At 31.6% G+C, this 20,836-nt stretch overlaps 1 protein-coding gene across 3 annotated transcripts in view; it reads left to right on the top strand.

The window, feature by feature from the left end:
• LOC122270632 (uncharacterized) overlaps positions 1–20,836 on the top strand; it is a 33,059-nt gene that overhangs the window by 9,942 nt on the left and 2,281 nt on the right. For 2 of the 3 annotated variants that reach the window (XM_043048827.3, XM_043048826.3), the window contains exons 2-3: positions 14,408–14,751; positions 18,980–19,189. In XM_043048827.3, coding sequence (XP_042904761.2) covers positions 14,426–14,751; positions 18,980–19,189 — 536 coding nt within the window. In that variant the 5' untranslated portion in view covers positions 14,408–14,425. Of the gene's footprint in view, positions 1–4,168; positions 4,328–14,407; positions 14,752–18,979; positions 19,190–20,836 lie in introns of those variants that run through there. The other variant, XM_043048825.2, reaches the window with a different exon arrangement.

Here is a 20,836-nt window from a genome sequence, read left to right as displayed (position 1 = left end):
TGAGAAGTTGATGAAGCGAAACTGAATTTGATGAATCGGAAACAGATATTGATCGTTATCGATTTTTAGAGCAAACTTATAAAATTTGTAACTTTTAAGAAAGAAGAATATGTATTTAGGGCCCAGCTTAGTCTAATTGGGGCCCGGGGCAAAAAATTCGTTAGGGGCCCCTACTGCTTCTTTTCTTTATTAATGAAGGTATTTAATTGTGAGGTATTTAAATGTTTCACCTCATTATAGACATAAAAAAAAATTTGACTAGAACCTAAAATAGCTATGAAGTCCCCCTCTCTAATGGTCAGACGAAATACATATATTGATTAACTCTATGTCCATCATTGCCGAATGCAGTTTTCTGATTGTCATCTAGCTGCGAAAAATTCATGCTGACATTAGGGCTAAATTACGCAATGACGATGACTCAATTAAGCCAATTAGAAGCCCGTATTTTTCTAAACATATCGCACTATGTGAAAATACAGGCTTTTGATTGACCAAATTTCTCCATCGTCATTGCGACACTTTATCTGAATTCCGCCTTAGATTAGATTAATGAACGATAGATTAATGAATTAATTCATACAATAGATTAATGAAGAAGCTAACATAAAACTGACGGATTTTACACTGTACTGATATTTTGTTTAAAAAATGTTCATTAAGAATGAAACGTAAAATAAACTTTCTATTCGATTTGGGGGGGGGGGCTCTCTACTGCGGGGGCCCGGGCAACTGCCCCGCATGCCCCTGTCTTAATCAGGCTCTGTCTGTATTTGGTGAGAATGCTTTGTCAAGAAATACGGTGTTACGTTATCCTAAATTTCAACTCCCAAGTTTTTATTGGAATTATCAGAAACTGGTTAGATTTTTGAGGACAATTTCAAAAAATTGGTAAAGATTCCAATTTGGGAGAATCATGATAAATTTTCGTAACTATCACAAACCATACAATACAGGAAAGGAATAATTTCTAGGGAGTTGATTATAAGTTTTCTTCCAAATGGGAGCATCATTTCAACACCTTGCCTGACAGACAAAAAACTCAACACAATGTTTTTAATTCTTGGATGAGATGAGATCAGAATGTTAGGCATTTCTAAATTTCAAAAGCCAGCCGATTTTTAAACTTAAACAAAGCTGGAGTTTTACGTCAATTGTTTCATGTGATCAGCTTTGTCCCTTTTTTGCGACCTTTTATGGTACGGATAGAGCAATATCATTACAAGAAGATAAAATTTTCTATTGGGGAAAAAAAACCCAGTCATATGAAGATTTTTATTATATAGTGTAAACTAACCAGTGAAGGAATACTTAAGCTTCGCTTGCCTTTTAAAAAATCATATAAATTTCAAAATTCGTAATTTTAGTTAAATGACGGTGTCAACATATTTGCTACTAATTGCAAATTATGTAAAAAAAATTGTAGAGAACTTACATAATATTGTTTTAAAGTTTTGGAGGTTCAAATAACAAGTAGTAAGAAGACCAAGTGAAGGAACAGCTCTTACCAGTGAATGAACACAAAATTTTCCCAGTAAAGGAACACTTAATTTTGGTTATTTTTTAATGCTCTTTATGAATTTATATGCCATACAAATATCTATATACAAGCCTATTCTTGGAATTATAACATAGAAATACTTGGAAAATATTAACCTATTTTTTTGTAATCATAAATTGAAAAGTAAAGTGTCAACATACTGTTCATTCACTGTGAAATCTATGCCCAGTAAAGGAACATACCTGTTCCTTCACTGGTTAGAAGTTGTTTTTTGTATTTTTAACATACTTTTGGCACAAAACATCACTAAAGGTACAAGAAAATTAAAGTTTTTCTTTCATTTTCATTAACTTCGAAAAAACCTAGTAAAGGAACATCGTTTGGTGATCCAGTGAATAAACACCCCCTTATCTCAGTACTTGATTATGCTATGATGCTTAAAAAAAAATAAAACGTAATTCGGATAGAGCAATATCATTACAAGAAGATAAAATTTTCTATTGAGAAGAAGAAAAAAAAACAGTCTCTAAGTTGGAAAAAAATAGGTTTTTTCTTTCTTTCTAAAATTACGAATTTTACTTGACCTTATTTTCGAGAATGTCTACATATCAGAAGGGTTGAAACTCCCCCTCACTTAAATTTTAGAGGAATATTGTAATACCTTATTAACACGAAACCGCTTAACATGAACTATCGCCTTACATAAAACACATGCTTGGTCCCGTGAGTCAGCAATCAATTATTGTTGTATTTTACATGTTTAACATGAAATTTTCAAGCTGATTCACGAAAGGAAACTGCGCAAATAACTTGGCATGTGAATAAAATCCCAATCATTCATTTTGAAGGATGCTATTTGTAATTTCTTCCTTTGTTAGAAGTAGCGGATGGACAAATAAATAAAATCGTTTGATGGAATAGTTTTAAAACTCTTAAGCTTATTTTAATTTGTTTGGTTCATAATAGTATTGTTTGCACTCATTATTGTAGTACATAACATACATTAATAATACGTTCAAATTTCGGTTAACACGAAATAATTATGATAGTCCCGCCGATTTTGCGTTAACGAGGTTCGACTCTATAAAGTTTTCGGTTTGAAAATATAGCTTTAATGCTCTTTTTTTAAAAAAAAATCTGTGTAGATGTACTTCTGGTTACTTATAGCTTGTTTCGAATTTTGTCACCTCTGGTTATTCTGAAATGGGGGGGGGGGGCTTTCACCGAAGATCGTCGTTCATCGAGTATTCATTTACAGACCTCAATTAATTATCACTCTTCACTGATTCCAAAGCTTCTCATTCACTTTCATGTCTTGTGGAGATGGGGCACCCTTCTTCCAAAACAAGACTTTCCCAATATAATTTTTTTTTTAATATTTCAAATATTTTTTAAAAGTACATTTATCTAGTACCTAAAATTATTTATTTGTTTGCGATATAGCTAGTGCTAAACAAATGGGTTTGTCTTCTATTCAGAGCCCAAACGCGTCCTGCGGAACAATTTATAGTTTGTCTAAAGTAAGAACTCCCCTAGCCATTCGTCTGAACTCGTGGCTGTAACTATGGTAACGAGATATAACTATTTCATGTAGGGGTGTGGGGTTATTATTTAGTAAAGGTCGGCGAGAGAAAGGGGGTATTTTTCTTCAGTCTATTGTGTTAAGATCTAGAGTGAAGAGAAGCTATCCTCTCTGAAATGGGCAATTCTTGTTCTCATAGTAGTAAACGGCCTCAGACATTGTGGTGGGGGGAGTTCTTACCGTAGACAAACTATATAGCTGTTGATTTTGTGGTAAGAATGACTCTTTTATAATGAAACAAGTATCAAATGAGTTAAGCAAATCTTTATTAATAAAAAACTCTTTAAAGTAGGAAAATCATAAATGACAAAAAAAAAAAAACAAAAAAATCGTTTAATTGTTTGATATAGAAACTCTTAGTTCCTTTTTTTACTTTAAATGGAAGAAAAAAAAATTGAATTCTTTGTGAATCTCTCCTGCCTGTGTTATTTTTATTTTTATTTCACGTTATTTTTTTTTACATTAATTGTTACTTTTTTGTGATTCCTTGTTAACTTGTTTTTTTTTTTGTTAGTTACCCTTTGTTAATTTGTGTTTATATCTATTGCTTGTATAGCTTATTTTAATTAACATTTAATTCGTTTTGTTAGTTAATATTTAGCTTTCTTTCTTTTGTTAAGTAATAATTTTAATAGTCATTAAATTTCCAACTTTTTTTTAACATTTTAAGATAGTCAGAAACAAGAATATTGTTTTAAGATTGTCAGAAAGATGTGGAACAATTATAAAATGTATATTTTTATATATATGTAATATATAATTTAAATACTTTTCTCTATTTTAAACTTTAGTCGTAATAATAAACAAAACAAAACAAAAAAAACATTTTAATTTTTACTATATCATTTCTAAAATTTTTCGGCACACTTCAAGAATTTGGCCAGGCACAGTGGTTAGGAATCACAGAGCTAGATCATACTTAAAATTAAAATCTTCACCAAATAGGGGCATATGTCTTACAGGAAAATACAACCTTTATTAAGTTATTGATTGCTCGCTCATTTTTTCTTCTTCTTCCTATGGATGGGGCAAGAACACTTCCTGACTCGCTAGTAAAAGACTTTATAAAGCACACACATTAAAGATAATTGTGAGCGAAAATGAAGAAATATAACACTATTCATAAAGGTCATTTGTCACAGCGCCCTCTGTCGAAACGGAAACGAGAGGCACAACTAGTGAATTCACTCCTTATTGTTGAGTTAAACGAACCCTTTTCTTCCTCTTCAAATGATGTGACAATAGTAAGTGATTAAGGTTCCTTTTTCTTTCTTTCTTTGTGAGATAAACTTCGAAATTTTATTATTTCTGACAGATTTGAAGGTTTCAGCAAAATTAACGAGGTTTTTTTCATTTTAAAAATATTTTTTCGAATTAAATTTATAAATAAAAATAACCTTTAAATAAATTTGGACTATACAGTCCATGGCCCAATTATTACACGCACTCTAAGATTCTATGTAAAATCTTAATTATCAGGTGATACTATACAGCTTTATTGTTTTTACGCGACTGAAACCGGTTTGCACTTGTTTACGTTCGTGTATCAGTGGGTTAAATTAGACGATATTTAATATAAATTCGACGATTAAACAGATTAGACGATATATTATATAAATATAGAATATTTATTATATCAGGTATTATATTAGTATATTGTAATAATTAGACTAAATTATTAGATACATTGTAGTTGTTTAATAATTGCATGTTTTGCACGAGTTTACAGGCAATACTTTTATAATTAAACATACATGTAATGGGTTTTTATTCAGGAGATTTTTTTACACACTTCCTATTTGTACTTATTTTTAACGTATTGCATTACAATGTTAACCAATTGATACACAAACATAAACAAGAACAAACCGGTTTCAGCGGCGTAAAAACAATAATGCACCTGATGCAACAATAATGTAATATCACCTGATAATTAGACTTAACATATAGAATCTAGTGCGCCTAATAATTAGACCAGGGACTGTAATTTTCGTAAGATAGTGAGTTATTTTCGCCTGCCATTAAGATAAATTTTATTTCAATGTGATTAGTTGGTAACAATGTTTCAATTAAGTAACTTTTCTTGATTCAGCATTTTCACCGATTTTTATGTTTGAAATAAAATTAAGAATTATAAATATCTCTACAACAGAGTGTTTTGATTATCTTATTATAATTTATTAATTAGTTTGTTTATTATTTTTTGTGTGTGGAAAGCCTAAGATAGGGCGTACTTATCTAGCGGACACATCTAAGCCTATGTACGCCACAGATTTCGGACGCATTGTTCACAAAGCAGGGGTCTGTTTAGAAGAAATTTGGGTCCGTTAACGGACCCTTCACAAAATATCTTTTCATAAAAACGGACCCTTCACAAAATATTTTAACTTAAAAACGGACCCTTCACAAAATGATTTTTCTTTTAATCGGACCCTTCACAAATTTGTTTATCTCCATTAGTATTTTGTTAATCGAATAAACCCTTTCCAGGGCAGAAAACAAGAAAGATGGATGTAAACGAATTAAGTTTTGTCTTCGGCAGACGATTCTTCCATTATTCGTCCGAAATTAATATTCTGCGCTCAGCAGTATTGGCTAAATACCAAATATTTGTATGTTGCATCTCTAATTTAGAAGCAGCAATTGTTGTTTATTTTTTAAAATTTAATTTTTTTAATTATAATTTTACAGTGTTGAGCATAATCTTGTATATCTTTACAATTTAAAAACTCCTTGAAAAAGTTTTTTTTTTGCAATAACGGACCCTATTTCCACAAATTCATAAAAGCGGACCCTGGTTGAAAGAATGTGAGTAATTTATTCACAATTTCACGAAAAACGGACCTTTTACAAAATGTCTGGACAGACCCCTGCAAAGAATAAAATCCTACTAAATCAAATAGAAATACAAATCAAATAAAAACACATACACAAAACGTCATTCGCTTCATCGTGAAAAAAAATTTGTAATTTTTTTTTTAAATCCATCACTAATTTTTCTTAAACAATTTAAAGAATGCACTCCCAATAAGTGTCTCATATCCCTAGATTTTGATTTAAAAAAAAAGCCTTAAATATTTTATTTTATTGTTTATTTCCAATGTCCGCCTGTGTAAACATTTTCGTCATTTCCAGCATTTTACTGGGCAGATTTGTTGGCCACTCTTTCAGGGGCACGCTATTAGGTGCGCCAACGTTGCTCCCATAATAAGGACGGGTAGTAAAGAGAATGTAAAAACATCCATGCCTTGCCTGAGATACGAACCCTTTCCGATCCTTGAAAAAACAACAGCGCTTTCTTGACGAAATTCATCCCCCGCTCAGTCAGGAGGAGTTTGTTGCAATATGTACTCACGTTCCTTCCAGAAAGCAAAAGCAGGGTTGTAAAGTTTGTCTACGGTAAGAACTCCCCAAGCCACAAAGTGTGAGGCCGTCTGCTGCTATGGAAACAAGAATAACGCATTTCAGGGAGAGTAGCTTCTCTTCACTCTAGGTCAGGGATTGCCAAACTTTTTTGATCATCGACCCCTACATAATTTTTCGAAATCTCCATCGATCCCCATAAAAGTAATTTTCTGCTAATTAAAATAAAACTCTATTAGATACTGTGTTTGTAAATTTATTTTATGATTTTGAACATTTATTAAAGTAATACTACGTAGTGTAACAATAGTGTTATGAAAAATATATTAATGTTGAAATATAAATACCTTAATATTTATTACATAATAAGTACTTATAAGAAAGTAGAAATAATAAGTAAAGTAACTACGGATTTATTGCTTCTTAATCATAGCCTGGTGTTTTTTTTTTTTTTTTTTTTTTTTTTTGCAAGGTTCGTAATATTGGGTTCAAAATTGGTCAATTTTAATCTTAAATCCCCACGAAACTCCACATTTAATTTATTTCTGTTCTTAGTTAAGATTGAATTTACGTGACTGAAACCGGCTTCAACCATATAGGAACTTGGAAATGCTATCATAAATGGCTGAGCTATTTCGTAAAGTTTTACATATTTTTGCATTATATTTATATTTGTCCAAAATTTGCTTATTGTTAAATTTTTAAAAAGCGTCTTTGCTTCAAATCCCCATAATAATTCAGCAAGCTCATCTTGCAGGTTGAGGTCCACGTTTTCAATTTGAGCAGAAAATGGCACAATAATCCAATCAGGGATGTCAATGTTTTCCAAATCAACAAAACGCAGTTTAAAATCGTCGCTCAATTTTTGAAGATTACCTGTATATATTTCCAAGTCGTCTTCTTTTATTTCTAATTGTCACATATCTGAAAAATACTGATAATCCTTCGACCAATTGACCCTTCCGGTTCGGATCGACCCCCGCTTATGTTAAATAGACCCCTGGGGGTCTATATAGACCACTTTGGCGACCTCTGCTCTAGGGCAACACAAAGAAAAAGGTTCCCTTTCTCTCAGCCACCCGAGCCAAAACCTGTCCTAAACAGTGACCCCACACCCCTACGTGAAATAGTTATACCTCGTTACCATAGTCACCGCTACGGATCCAGACGAATGTCTAGGGGAATTCTTACTTTAGACCAGGGGTTGCCAAACTTTTTTGATCGTCGACCCCTACAAAATTTTTCGAAATCTCCATCGACCCCCATAAAAGTAATTTTCTGTTAATTAAAATAAAACTCTATTAGATACTGTGTTTGTACATTTATTTTATGATTTTGAACATTTATTAAAATAATAGTACATAGTGTATCAAAAGTTTTATGAAAAATATATTAATGTTGAAATTTAATACCTTAATATTTATGAAATAATAAGTAATTAGAAGTAAGTAGAAATAATAAGTAAAGTAACTACGGATTTATTGCTTCTTAATCAATGACATGGGTGTGCCTGGTGTTTGTTTTTTTTGTTGCAAGGTTCGTTATATTGGGTTCAAAATTGGTCAATTTTAATCTTAAATCCCCTCGAAACTCCACATTTAATTTATTTCTGTTTTTAGTTAAGATTGAATTTACGTGACTGAAACCGGCTTCAACCATATAGGAACTTGGAAATGCTATCATAAATGGCTGAGCTATTTCGTAAAGTTTTACATATTTTTGCATTATATTTATATTTGTCCAAAATTTGCTTATTGTTAAATTTTTAAAAAGCGTCTTTGCTTCAAATCCCCATAATAATTCAGCAAGCTCATCTTGCAGGTTCAGGTCCACGTTTTCAATTTGAGCAGAAAATGGCACAATAATCCAATCAGGGATGTCAATGTTTTCCAAATCAACAAAACGCAGTTTAAAATCGTCGCTCAATTTTTGAAGATTACCTGTATATATTTCCAAGTCGTCTTCTTTTATTTCTAATTGTCACATATCTGAAAAATACTGATAATCCTTCGACCAATTGACCCTTCCGGTTCGGATCGACCCCCGCTTATGTTAAATAGATCCCTGGGGGTCTATATAGACCACTTTGGCGACCTCTGCTCTAGGGCAACACAAAGAAAAAGATTCCCTTTCTCTCACCCACCCGACCCAAAACCTGTCTTAAACAGTGACCCCACACCCCTATGTGAAATAGTTATACAGTGCCCGCCGTTTATTAAAATCACTTTCGTTTTATGCTCTTTTGATTTTATTAAGCGGCTGATTTTATTAAGAGGCGATTCAGCATTTGAAGAAAAAAATCACATTTTTAAAATATATTCTAAATGCACACACTTCAAAAGCTGAAATAATGACAACATTAATGGTTTATTCAACTAATTTAATTATTTTAATAAAGTAAAACCCTATATAAGATTAAATTTACAAAACTTTTGCAAAAAACCGATCAATGGTTGCTTGAGTTGCACTATTTAAAATTAACTTTTCAACATCATTTGAGAGTTTATAGAAGTTTTTATAGTTTTCGATATTTCCTCCTCTTTGTTCTAAAGCTTGCCGCAATACATTAAGTGCTTTTCTGACTTCCGTTGAAGATGGCACTGATGAGTTTATTTCATCTTCTGAGTCTGATTCCTCCATTTCTTGATTGGAAATAACTTTGCAATTTTTGATGTCAGTAACAATTTCAGAATCAGATTTTTCTCCTGATGTTTGTAGGTGATCGTCAATAGCTACGTAACATGAAAAATTCTCGTCCGTATCATTTTCTTCATTGCTGAGCATTTCTTCGAAACAGTTATCAGCTCCATCACCAGTGCTTAATCCACACTTTTTAAAGCAATTTGATATTGTTTGGGTTGAAACAATGTCCCATGAGTTACGAATCAAATGCATTGATTCCAAAATCGTAAGGGATTTCGATAGTTTGTTTGCAGTTAAGAGTTCCGAAGAGCTGTCACAGTCTATGTCACTAATGATTTTTTGAACAACCATTTTTCTGTAATGAAACTTGAATGATCTTATGATTCCCTGATCAAGGGGTTGAATAATAGCTGTAGTGTTGGGTGGCAAAAACACTAATTTAATGTTTTTCAAACTCAAGTCCTCATCAGCAGGGTGCGCAGAACAATTGTCTAAAAGTAAAACGACCTTTTCATTTTTCAGCTCCTTGTCCCATTCAAGAAGAAATTTTGTGAAGATGCTGGATGTCATCCATGCGTTATAGCTGTTGGCATAACTGGTGGGCAGGTGTTTTACTCCTTTAAAACATCGAGGTTTTAAACTCTTTCCTATCAGGATTTTTTTTCACAGTTCCTGTCATGTTGCATGTTAGCAGCACGGTTAGTCTTTCCTTCATTTTTTTACATCCACCAGTCGATTCATTTTTAAACAGCAGTGTGTGTTCAGGAAGTGCTCGGAAAAATAATCCTGTTTCATCTGTGTTGAAAATTTGCTCTGGTTTATAGTCTTTGATGAGTGTTGGCCACACGTCATTTACCCAATCGGCGGCAGAGCTAAAATCAGCATCTTGCTTTTCACCATGCAATTTACGATAGACAATGTTGTTGCGTTCTTTCCATCGGGTTAGCCACCCATCTGTAGCTTTAAAATCAGAATCACCAAATAAGTTAGCAAAGTCCTGTGCTTTGTGAAATAAAATTCCACGGGAAATTGGAATTCTTCGTTCGCGTGCATTTTTGAACCATTCTAACAGAGCCATTTCAATTTCCTCCGATTTTCCTTCACGCTTACGCTTTCTTGACAGATTTCCATTCTTTTTTATTTCCTCAGAAATATTTATCCTTTGTTTCAGAATGTTGAAAAGAGCAGTTTGGGAAATCCCTAATTTAATTGCAGCTTCACGTTGACTACATTTAGGAAGCTTATCATAGTTTTGCAACACTTCGAATTTATCTTTAAGACTCAAATCCTTCCTTTTCGGCATGCTGATAAAATTTAGCACCAAACGAACTTAAAAATGATATGTGCTCTAACTATAATTTACTCAAATGGCCTCGCCTAAATAATATGGAACATGCGCACAGACAGTTTTTGGAAATCTATTCATGTTCTCTGTTAAGATAGATAACAAAAGAAACTTCTTTCTCTCCCTTCTATGGTTCATTCAATAAAAAGTAAGATAAGAATTCAACCCCTTCGACCCCCTGTTGAATGAGATGGGTTTCTCCAAACTTCATTCAAGTCAAGGAATTGACACTGTTAAATTGATTTCTATGAACTCGCCGCTTACCACCCACATTTTTCCTTAACTCTTACACTATGAATATCGCAGGAAAGTGCTAACCACACCAGTTTCACAGGCTTGTGAGTAACTATTGCTTCTTCTAAAAAAGTCTTTAAACTTCTAAAAATTAAAATTTTATAAATAAGGACAAAAGAAGCTGAAATATCGCACTTTTGATTTATTATGTAGTCAAAATTTTGATTTTAAAAAGCGGCGGTGTTGATTTTATTAAAGGATGTTTTTAACATGTATTAATATTGTAACGATTCGGGTCTTGCTGATTTGATTTTATAAAGCGGCTGATTTTATTATCCGGTGATTTTATTAGCGGCGGGCACTGTACCTCGTTACCATAGTCACCGCTACGGATCCAGGCGAATGTCTAGGGGAATTCTTACTTTAGACAAACTATAGATCGTTAGTTATTTTTGGTATAGTTATACATATTTTGGCTTATTTGTTTTTCGTTACGTATTGAAAAGTTAAAATATATTTTTTAAAAATATTTTTTTAAATGTATTAACATTTACTCTAAAATAAAAGCATGCATTTTATAAATTATTTCAAACTTTAATTAAAAAAAAAACCCGTGTATTTTATTCTTTCTGAAAGGTTATAAATAAATTACTACAAAAGAAACACTCAGAGGATTGTTTGATGTTTTATTCTTGTTTTAAAATTATAAAACACATTTATTCTCATGGATATAGTTGAAAAGCTAAGCTTTTTAAACTGCTTGAAATGAGAAGTAGATAAAACAGTGAATGTCATAACTTTCTTCACATTTCGAAAGTTTATTTCATTTATCCGTTTAAAAAGTGAGACCATACGTAGATTTTTTTTTTAATATAGATTTTGTTTATTTATTTGACGTTTTTTTTCTCCACATATTCTTTCAAAATTTAAATACAAATATTCTAAGAGAAAAAAATTATAAATTTATTAATATTTTTTATTAGATAAATTTAATTTTTAAATGTTGCTTCTTAGACGAAATTCGTTAAGTTTAATGACAGTTATTTAATATCTTTTTGTTTAATCACTTTTTTGTTTGTATAAATATTTTTTACATAGAACGTATTATTTATTCATTTAACTTTATTATTTAGTTTTCATACTTACATTCCATTATTAAAATCTCAGTTTTTTTCTTTCTTTCTTTCTAATAAGAGATACGGGTGACTAGCTCAAAGCTATGCAGCTAATACCTATCAGATTATGTGAATATGGCAGTTTCTGTGTACATGATTCTAATAAATTTTTCATTTACTTTTTCTCTGATAAAAAAATGAACTTGTCATTTCTACTTTTAACAATAATTCGCATGTCTATTTGCCTAAAAGTTTCTATGCTACATTAAAAAATAAATTAAAATAATACTCAAGACTTTAATCTCCATTATTTGATATCTTTAAAGTTACATCGCTAAGATTTGATAGGTTCATTTTCCGTTTCTATAATTAAAACGTTAGCAATAGAAAATCGCAGGTGAAAAACTTTTTTCTAAGAAAAAAAGTCATATTACATTTACTTTAAATGAATATGTTTATTTTTACCTAAAAATAAATTAAAAAGTCCAAAAAAGAAACAAAAGCATAGGAAATTCCCTTGTGCAAACTAATATAATAATTAGTAAATGAAAGTTCATGTGGCAATAGTTGTGTTTTTGATATTTAAACTGTTCTAATTACCTTGTTCTAATTTTTGTCCCGCAGTGGACTGATCGTTAACACACGGTTCCCAGCAGATCACCGAAGTCAAGCATCACTGGCTGCAGTCAGTGTGCGGGTGGGTGACCTCTTGGATCAGTCTGCGTAGGGACCGAAGGTGTGCGGTATGGGTCCTCGTTAAACTGTGCTACCGTAAAGTGCTCGACTTCGCGTGCAGGTCGTCGGACTACCGAAGCTGGATTGCCATCCCCTCCGCAGAGGATCAAAATTGTGATGGCATGTCTTCGGATGCGACGTAATTAACGTCGCATCCGAATTAATTCGTGCGACGTAATTAATAATTCGTGCGACGTAATTAATAATTCGTGCGACGTAAAATAACAACAACTAATTACCTTTTTAATAGAAACGCATCAACTGTCCTCTGCAAAAATCATGCTATATTAAAATTTCGTTTCACATAATAAAATTTCAGGTTAAGAATTCACGCTAAAAAAAAAGTATAATTAAATTTTAACCGTAAAATATTTTCAGAGGTTAAAAATTCGTCGTAAGACTTCCGGGTTACTACTTCCGAATTGATTTTTGCTTCTAAATCGGAAAAAGCGCGCCATCCAATAATATTATACTTGTAGTGTTCGCAATAACGCGTTCTTTTAATTTAAATTTAAGCGAAACAAACAATAAATAAATACGGAACGCTTTGATACGATCCAAAAAACAAAAACAAATGGCGATATTTTAAGCAATTATAGCCAAATAAGAGATGATAAGCTGAACATGGCAAACCTTACATTTTATTTAAGTTGTGATATTGATTTTCTTAAATTTGTTTTAATCTCACGACCTGTTAGAATTTATAATTTACAGAAAACTCTTATGAACGGTAAAATTACGTTTAAATTAAAACACAAATTATAATAAAAAACAAATTAATAGAATATTAATTAGTTTTTCAATAGAATATTTTAGAATTTTAATAAGCCTGTTCACACTTCGCCTTGTAGGTATAACATAAGCGGAGGGATACACAGGAAGTTTTCTAAATTTCTTTCCGTTTTAAGAAGCTTATTATTAAGGCCCGGATTTTGATGACATTTGCATTTTTTGCATTTTTGGACATTTTTGTCTTTTAGAGCATTTTATTAGATTTTTAGGGCATTTATCTTTAGATTTTGGGGCGTATTTTGCATTTTAATGCATTTTTTAAAGTTTTTTGTTAATTTTTTCCAATTTTCACTCTTTTTCATCTATTTTCATTATTACACTGGCTTTCAAACAATGAAGAAAATTTATAGAATATTAACAGGTGAAGCAAAATCTTTTCAAATTGAAGAAGAATTGTAAGTAAATGAGACCGTCTTTTTCAAGTACGCACCTAAAACATCAGTAGACGTTGAAAGAAGCTTCTGCAGGAATGAAAATTTACTTTCAGACAAGAGACGCTCGTTTACATTTCAAATTATCAAAAAACATTTAATAATCCAATGTAATTCTGATATTTAGTAATATTATGAGATGGAAATTGTTATATCCATTAAAGTTTCTATACAAAATAAAAATATTTTGGTGTCAATATATTTTCCTTTTTTTGTTATTTTAGGATATAAAACCTATTTTTCAAACTTTAATGAACGTAGAACAAGTATAGCATTGCTTTATATTTTTTAAATGACTCATAATAATTTTAAAGACCAAAATATTTTTTTAATTCAATATTTTTACTTTATTTAAGGCATTCTTTGCGCAATTTTTGCATTTTTAAGGGCATTTTTGGCCCTTTTTAAGGGCATTTTTTTCACTTTTTAAGGGCATTAGTTGAGATTTTTTAGGTCATCAAAATCCGGGCTCTACTTATTATTGTTTTCATTCAGGACACTATTTAAGCAAATAAAATTTTAATAAAAATGATATAATTCGTGATAAAACTTGTTTATTCAAAGTAAAGCAATTCACTATTTTCCATATTGTTGGTTTTAAAGAATAATTTAATTATAGTTTTCACTTTTATGTAGAAAATAATAGTTTTGTGAAAAATTTTCTAGGTTGTAACGGATGAAACGATGGTGGAATCCTGTCCTGCTGAGGACCCCTCGATCTCATGTTGCGGTCCTCACGTCTTCACATCCGTCCTCTTGGGCGTTCTCGCATGTGTCCTCATGACAGGAGGAGTCTTCCTGGCATTCCATCGATGGGATCCCCTCTGGCTGATCGTCTCAGGGGTCGGAGTTATTCTGGTGCTCATTGGTTCCATCCTCCACTGTTGCCGTCCATCAGGAGGAGGTGGCACCAAAGGATGCTGTCCACCCGATCACCATCTCCACCACAACCACCTCCTCCTCAATGGTGGAAGTCTCACAGAACAGTTATTACCTCTCAGTAATGCCAGGTAATTTACATAACCCATACAGAATTTAATGTTTAATTACAGGATGATAAACTGTTAATTACTGCATGATTATGGTTAATTACAGGATGACAGGAGATTAATTACAGGATAGGCTATTTTATTTAATTACCGTCGTTGAACAGTACACCCAATTTTTTGCGTATACGACCATTAATGTTTAATTCCGCAGCCTTGTAATTTTAAGCCCAATCCAGAAGACAAGGGATCTCCTCGATCAGCACCCTCAGAGGTACCGCCTTCGCGGTGGACTTTTTGATGGAACTAAAACGTATTTGCATCACATGAGGAGGAAAACCACGAAAAACCCTACAGACGTAAGGGGATTCTAACCCATGATCCGTCTATCACTGAGGATATTTTACGTCAGCACTGTGGTCGGTGCAAATCGGAGGCGGAATTCGTATCGACCAGCAATCGCTGGCATTCGAACCCGGTTCACCTCATTGGAAGGTGGACCCCCTGAGCCATCACGGCTCTAGCTGGGTTATTGGAGAAGGATGATCATCACAATAATTGATTTTCTGCTTTTGTTCTCTTTTCTGCAGTTTAATTGGAAAAAAAGACAAAAAAAAAAAAAAAAAAAAAAAACGCTATAGATTTCGAATTTGATAACTATTTTTTCTTCTTTCTATTGTTAATGCTATTGACAACTATTTTTTTTTTTCTCTTTTTATTGTTAATGAAATGTAATTTGAAAAACTGATAGAAAAAAATTTATTTAAAAAAAATTTTTTTTTTTTTTGTTTGCTGATTTTAAAAATTTTTAGCAGATTTTATTTAAAGCTGATTTTACAAAAATGCCAAATAAATAAATAATCTCAATGTTGAATTTTATGTCACTGCACGGATGCTATTTTTCTATTGCACTGCAGCTTTATTGTAGAACTGTTTGACTAGGACCGATTTTGCGCACCCTCGATCCCTTCTCAGGCTGATCAAAATGGTCACCCAGCCACCCACCGACCGCAGACACTGATGCTTGACTTCCGCAATGTACGTAATCTTACAATGTGGATATCAACCTATAGGATTTGTATCCTTTTCAATGCCTGTTTTTGTAGTAAACATTTACTGAATCTTACTGGGGATTTGAATTCCCTAAAATCCTATATTTCCGAAAGCATTTTTTTAATCAGATTTTTAAAAATAATTTCGTTGCATAGTAATCTGAATACGAACAGATCACCTAAAAAGTTAATTACCCTGCAGACCAGAATTTTGTACTTTAATTATGGCTAAGTACGACATACGTACTTGACCATTTACATACCATTACTATACGCATTTTGAGCAGTACCCTTTGATGTAAACCGAACGTAAGAGAACTGTTTTTTTTTTTTTTTTTTAGTTTTCTGTTATTTATGTAAGGACTTCTAGATTAAATATAAGAAAGGGAAGTACATTTTTCTTAAAAATGTTGATCTGTCTTACTTTATATAAACATTAATACATATCATTAAAAAAATGTATATAAAATTAATTAATGTCAGCAAATTTAAAGATAAAATTGCTTAAAATACCATCGCATGTTCTGATCTTTTTTTAAAAACTTGTTAAATAATCTATTAACTTCTTTACTACATGCAAAGGCATATTTTAATCATGTTATCAATCTAAACAAATTGTTATTATATATATGCATTATGTTTCTATTTATTCTTGCGTTTTCAAAAAAAAAAGGAAAAAAAAATGCGTAATAAATATTTATTAAAGAAAAGTTGATATTTTTAACTCTTTATTCAAAATATTTATTAATAGTTGAGAAAGTCAAATAATTTTTAATACTTAAATTAATTTTAATTTAGAACTTAAAATATTATTTTACCTTTTTTAGAAAAAAAAATAAACCTGCATTAAACAAAAGAAAAAAAACTTGTTTTTGGGTACGTTAGAAAAAACTTGCTAAAAAAACAACAACAACCTTGGTATTCATTTTCTTAAACACAGGGTTGCCACAGGCGGCTAAAATGCAACGATTTTCAGTCTGAGGCGACTTGCCTGAAAACTTTGACTTTTGTTGTTGCCTGAAAAGGCTAAAAAAGCAACTATTTTCAGGAAAAGGGAACTTTTCTGTGCTCACAGCGATGTTTTTTTTAATATTTTATTTTATTTTTTTTTAAGCATAAATTTTGTTGACAATCCGTGGGAGCTTCTGAACACAATGAATTTCTTTTTCTTAAAAAAATAAAAAATGTTGATAATGTGCAAATTTGAGTCCTCACTTTTTAATGCGCTCAATTTGCTCAGAATTCCATTGCGCCATTCCAGAATTTCATTCTCGATCGCCTTTTCAACGGTTATATCTACGAAATTCAGCATGATTTTAAAAAACCCAATTTTTAATACGATATTACGATGCGTGAATTTCAAATTTGAAAAATCACTTTTTCACAATATACAGTCAAACCCCGCTATAGTGAACTCCCGGATATAGTGAACGAAATGTTAGGTCCCGTGCCTTGCTATACACGTATAATGTTATTTTTGTGGATATAGTGAACCAAAAAAGTGAGGAAGTTGGATATAATGAACTTTTTTCTGTCTTGAACTGATTTTTTTCTTAATTTTTTTTGTAATAATTTTGAAATTTCTACTTCAAAATAAATACATATACCGATTTTTAAAACGATTTATAGAGGGGAATGTAGCGATAAGCATTTTTTTCTTGTTTTCTTCTTTTATCTCACTTTCCCATCCCTAAGCAAACCAAGCAGATGTTTCCAACTCAGGCAGATGATGCACCTGTAAGGTGTCAGTGGGATCAATATGCTTTTTCTGTCAGAGGGAATCAGTAATTATTCATTATTGGTCGAAGGGTGGGACTCTAATATGTGTTGATAAGGCCCTCATTTCAACTCCTTTTTGCTCTCAGTTCAGTTAAAAAAATTCTGCAAACAAGTGTCTCAAATGTAACTATGGCAACCAGTAAACGCAAAACGTTCTCCATTGATGATAAAATGGGCATAATCAGAAAAATTGAAAATGGATGCAATCAAGTTGATATTTGCAGGGAAAATAAACTATCCAAATACATATGTAACATATGGAAAAATAGGCAATTAATAATTTCTGCTCATGAAAAAAATTTAGATGGCGGAAAAAAGCAGATCACAAGGATGTTGAAGAAGCATTACTGAAGTGGTTCACCAATCGAAGTATCTGGACTAATGTAGATGAATTTGCTTAGCGATTTTATGAGACTACTTTTATATGCTTGAATGGCAGGTTAGACAGGTTAAAAAAAGCGGAATAATAGAAATTCAGGAAAAATTAACTGATAGTCAAGAAGTGTTTCCATATCTGATGTTGAGAATTGCTCATCAGCTAAAAATTACAAATTTTTTTGCTATTACATAATATTTTTTTTCATTTTATTTAATACCCGTTGTTGAACAGCCGGCCCAATTTCGGGTTTACGGCTACTAATGTTCAACTCCGTAGCCCTGTAATTTTTAACCAATCCGGAAAACAAGAAAACTCCTGGACGAGTACCCCCAGAGGTATGATTTGTTACGGGAACACGGAGGACTTTGTGACTCGACATATACAACGTGCATCAGTCACCATTTACTACACGGGGAGTCTTCGACCGACGAGAATCGAACCCACGCCCTCTTGGACATGGGCCCAGTGACCTACCAACTACGCTATCCCGGCCCTTTAGTCATATTATTTTTTTTAACTGTCTTTGAACAGCCGACACAAGCTTTGGGTTTACAACTACTTATGTTCAACTACGTAGCCTTTTAATTTCGAACCTAATCCAGAAGACAAGGGAACTCCTGAATCAAGTATTGGGAGAAATTTGCCTTCGTGGAGGACTTTTTTGATGGGACTTACCTGCATTTGCGTTACATTGAGAGGAAGACCATGAGAACCTCCCACGGTTAGCCTGACGGCAGGGGGACTCTAACCGTGATCCGTCTACCACTGAGGATATTTCACGTCAGCACTGTGGTCGGTGCAAGCTGGATGCGAATTCGTATTGACTGGGATTCAAACCCAGTTCGCCTCATTGGAAGGCGAATGCTCTGTCCCTTGACTCATCGCGGGTCTAGTCATTTTATTGAAAAAATTTTATTCTTATTTAAGCTACTATTTACATGCTTTAGGCTACTAAAAGCAATTCTTTTGTTCATTTTTTTTTCTGTGGCCACCCTTTAACCAGAATAATAGAAAAAACCTCTTTTTTAAATGCATGTTTCAGATCAGTGAGTCAGTTGTCCCTGAATATGCTGCCAGGATATTTTCCTCCGATGGTGACAACATACGGAATCGAGCAGCATTCGGCTGTTGTGCAGAACATTAATCGACAGCAGCAACCTGGAAAGAACTTAATTCTTTTATCTCTACCTGGAAATACTCCACAGGCCAATATACAGAATCTTGTAGCTACAGTCTATCAGTTAGATGGAAGGTAAGTTTATTTCCTTTTTTTCCATCCTATTTCCGATAATTCTTTTTTTAAATAAAAAAAACTTTTAGAAAACATTTATCACGAAACAAGAAGCATAGTAGTAATTAGATCGATAAAAGAAAAATAACTTGTGAAAAAATGCTTCCTTAAACAAGATATGTTTGTATATGTATATAAATTATTAAAATAAAACATTAAAAAGAAATTAAAAAATGCATATTAATAAAGCCGGAAAACAAAAAATGAAAAGATATAATCTCGTCATCAGCTCTCACGATTATATCAGCAAAGAGGAGTGTTTTCTAATACTGTACCACTATAGAGGAAGCAAAATATATCAAAACTATAGTGTGAAGAGCACTCTGAAAAAAAAATTGAAACAAAATGGAACACATTAAATAAAAAATGAAGAGATTATATCCTTTCATTGTTTTCTGGATTTTTAATATATTTTTTTTTCTTCTTCTCTTTTCATTAATTTGCAATATTTTCTCTATATTTTTAACTTATCTTATGAGTTCTATATAATCGCAGGTTATGCACAGTATATAAAAATTATTAATTCTCTTCGTTTTTGTATTTTTATGCTTTTTGTCTTTATTGTGCTATATATATATATATATAAATACAAGAAAACACTAAGAAAGTTAAGAAAAACAATAAGTCCGTCCATGTAAGTTGTTATGATTTTGCTACTCGCCCCCCTTTTTAATGTTTTTTCTTTTTATTTTATTTTATTATCTGTTTTTACATGTTATTTTTACTTTTTATGATCTATTTTATTTGTAGTTATTTTATAAAAAATTTTTTTGAGTGCTCCTCACACTATTGTATTAATATATTTTGCTTTGGCTTTATTGATACAATATCAGAAAGCACTCTGTATTGCGGATATAATCGTGTGGGCTGAAGAAAAGATTATATCTTTTTTTTTCCGGCTTTTTAATTAAAATTTCATTTTTGTAAATTTTTTTTTATAATAAAATGTTTGTTATTTTTTTTACTTATTATTTCCCCCCCCTTTTTTCATATGTCTATAATTTTTCTTTGTTTTATTCTTCATTTTGAACTTATATATATATATATATATATATCAGTGGTCGGAAAAGGCGCTTTCAATAGCAAAGCGACAAATGTAGTTGCTACTTTTTTTTTCTTCAATTTTTATGATAGTATTAAAATTGAATTAGATTTTAGACATTTTTTTCTGAGTTGTACAGTTAAACGCAGAAATTATGATTCACATTTTGTTTTCATATTTAATGAAAAAAAAAAAGCATGAAAAAAGATGTTTAGGCAGAATAAAACATTGCAAAATTTATTCAATTGATTTATTTTGAATTATTTATTTATTTATTGTTTTAAAGATATCTACTTGTAATAGTTATTTATCATACTTTCTTAATAATATTATATTATTATGTCTTGATTTCTATTGTTATTTCAAATTGGGATTCTTTTATTGTACTATAAAGTATCCTTTAATATAATTTAAATCCTTTAATATTACAGCATAATATAACAATTTATGATAAACATATTGGAAACGGTATTTTGCAATTATTAAAAAATTAATAAAGTAAAATAAAAAAGTAATTAAAATTAAAGAAAGTTATACTTACTTATATAATATGCTGTGTATAAAAC

Source organism: Parasteatoda tepidariorum, chromosome 8, assembly GCF_982258835.1.
Source record: "Parasteatoda tepidariorum strain Cologne lab strain chromosome 8, Ptep-v5.0, whole genome shotgun sequence".
Lineage (NCBI taxonomy): Eukaryota > Metazoa > Arthropoda > Arachnida > Araneae > Theridiidae > Parasteatoda > Parasteatoda tepidariorum.
This window is presented reverse-complemented; position numbering and strand designations above follow the sequence as displayed.